The following is a 2,058-nucleotide window of genomic DNA, read 5'->3' as shown; positions in this document are numbered from 1 at the left end:
TTTCAGGGTATTCTGTCATGACTTTAATCCAGAACACCGACAGAGTTGTTGTCTCGAACATACTTTTAAGGCCGCCGTCATTTGTGATCTCCAGCAGTTGATCTTCTTCTTGCACAGACCTGCTGGATTCACCTGGTTTGTTGACAAATGGGTTGCGGATCCATTCCTTGGCAGTTCGTGGGTCCTTTGTGGTTGGGAAGTAGCGCTCGAACTCTTTTAAAAGCAAAGACAGGTGATCGTGCACCAGCTGGGAGAATGAAGACTCAGGCTCAGTCTCACCCAAAGTCTCATGTTTGAAACATGTCCAAAATGCCTCTGTTGACGCGCCGTCCCCACAAATCCAGTTTGGCTTTAAATGCAGCTACTTTATCTGCCAACTTGAAGACAGTTGTCATTTTCCCCTGAAGTGACAGATTGAGTTCATTGAGCAGGCTGAATATGTCGCACAAGTAAGCCAGTTTTGGCGCTCAAGTGACCGAGATGTAACCGAGAGAATGCGGTCATTTTTCAAAATAAAAGATCGTTCAGACTCAGATAATAAATAAAACGGAAATAATTAATGATTTCTTGTGCGGCCCGTTACCAATTGATCCACGGACCGGTACCGGTCCGCGGCCCGGGGGTTGGGGACCACTGGTTTAAATGACCTTTGGTCTGACACAAATAATAAGTTCACCTCAGCACAGCTGGTCAATCATAGCATGAAGTGGATTTAAATGTTGGATTGTTAGTTTCCAAAAGTTACACAAATAGGTGGATACAGCCTTCTCTAGTCTGATGTCAGAGGGGGTTTCAGAAGCTATCTGACATTTGACAGGCTGTTCTGATAGACTATATTGGCTCCCTAAAGATTACCAATTAAAATCACGCATGTCTTCTGTTTAACCCAAACACAAACAAAAATGTACATGTTGTGGATAATTAGTAAGCTGTGGCCAGGCTAGCTGTTTCAACCTGTATCCAGTCTGAGCTAAGGTATCAGCCTCGTGGCTTCAGCTAATTCCTTATTACACAGACCTGTGTGCTACAGATCTTTCAATCCAACTCTCTATCTCTGAAAATGTCAAACTATTCCTTTAAGTATTTCCTGCTTTTACTTAACAGTGTCATTTAAGGAACTATGTGCTAACCACTTGAAAGCACTTTTGAGGTCATTTTCTCACTCACAGCTCATCAATCATGTCTCCAAAGCCTCAATATGCATGATGCCAGCTTGTCTGCCAGATGGCCACAACCAATGCAAGATGGTTTCTACTATCAATCCCAACACCTAGTTGGCCACATGCAACTATAAAAAAAAAAAAAATCTAAATTTGCATTTCAGGGCCGCTTCATTGATTTATTATAGCATTTCCATAAAGTTTTAAAGGTTTGAAAAATGTCCAAACTTGAAGCAGCCAGTGATGATCATGACTTTTAGTCCCTAGTCAGGCAACAAAAATCACCAGATAGTACATTTCCCATGATGCAACACAATACTGTGGTTGTTAGAACCAGTGATAAGTAAACAGTATTTGTTGTTGTCAAGCCCAGGCCTAAAACACCCTAAAGGGTAATTCACCGCAGGCTGTTTCTCAAACTTTAGAAATCTCCCTCTACATCCATAAACTTTTCTGACAGGCTGAAGTTTAACTTGAGTTTAACTTGAAGTGTAAAGTTGGTGAAGTGCAGCTTTCAGCAATTTTGTTCTGGCTCCTTGCACCATTATTACAGAAAGCAAGCAGTGGTAATTGTAACATAAAGCAGAAAGACTGACTCTGATGTTGAAGCCAAGCAGGTCGCTGACCACAGCAGACACGGCAGACAGGATGACCACTCTGGTGATGTTATAAATCAGAGGGTTTACAGTCAGACCCAGCAGTCTGAACGGAGTATCCAGCTCCTGGTAGGAGGTAAGAAACAATACAATTTGATCTGAACTTGACAACCTATTCCTTAAAAGATGAGCTCAAAGCCAGAGTTTACTGAGGAGGAAAGGCCACCAGCAGAAGTAGCTATATTTGGGCCTGCATTAGAAAATGAATGATTTAAAAACAGCTTCTCTCACCACAATCATAT

General features: G+C 42.0%; 1 protein-coding gene across 3 annotated transcripts in view; it reads right to left on the bottom strand.

Annotated features, from left to right (window-relative positions):
- phtf1 (putative homeodomain transcription factor 1) overlaps positions 1 to 2,058 on the bottom strand; it is a 12,774-nt gene that overhangs the window by 1,597 nt on the left and 9,119 nt on the right. The window contains exon 16 of one of the 3 annotated variants that reach the window (XM_020590552.1): positions 1,757 to 1,882. The exons of 1 other annotated variant lie outside the window; for it this stretch is intronic. In XM_020590552.1, coding sequence (XP_020446208.1) covers positions 1,757 to 1,882 — 126 coding nt within the window. Of the gene's footprint in view, positions 1 to 1,756; positions 1,883 to 2,058 lie in introns of those variants that run through there. One more of the 3 variants, XR_002274204.1, reaches the window with a different exon arrangement.

This window comes from Monopterus albus, unplaced genomic scaffold (assembly GCF_001952655.1).
Source record: "Monopterus albus unplaced genomic scaffold, M_albus_1.0 scaffold1.1, whole genome shotgun sequence".
Lineage (NCBI taxonomy): Eukaryota > Metazoa > Chordata > Actinopteri > Synbranchiformes > Synbranchidae > Monopterus > Monopterus albus.
Note: the sequence above shows the minus strand (reverse complement) of the source record. Positions and strands in the feature narration are given on the sequence as shown.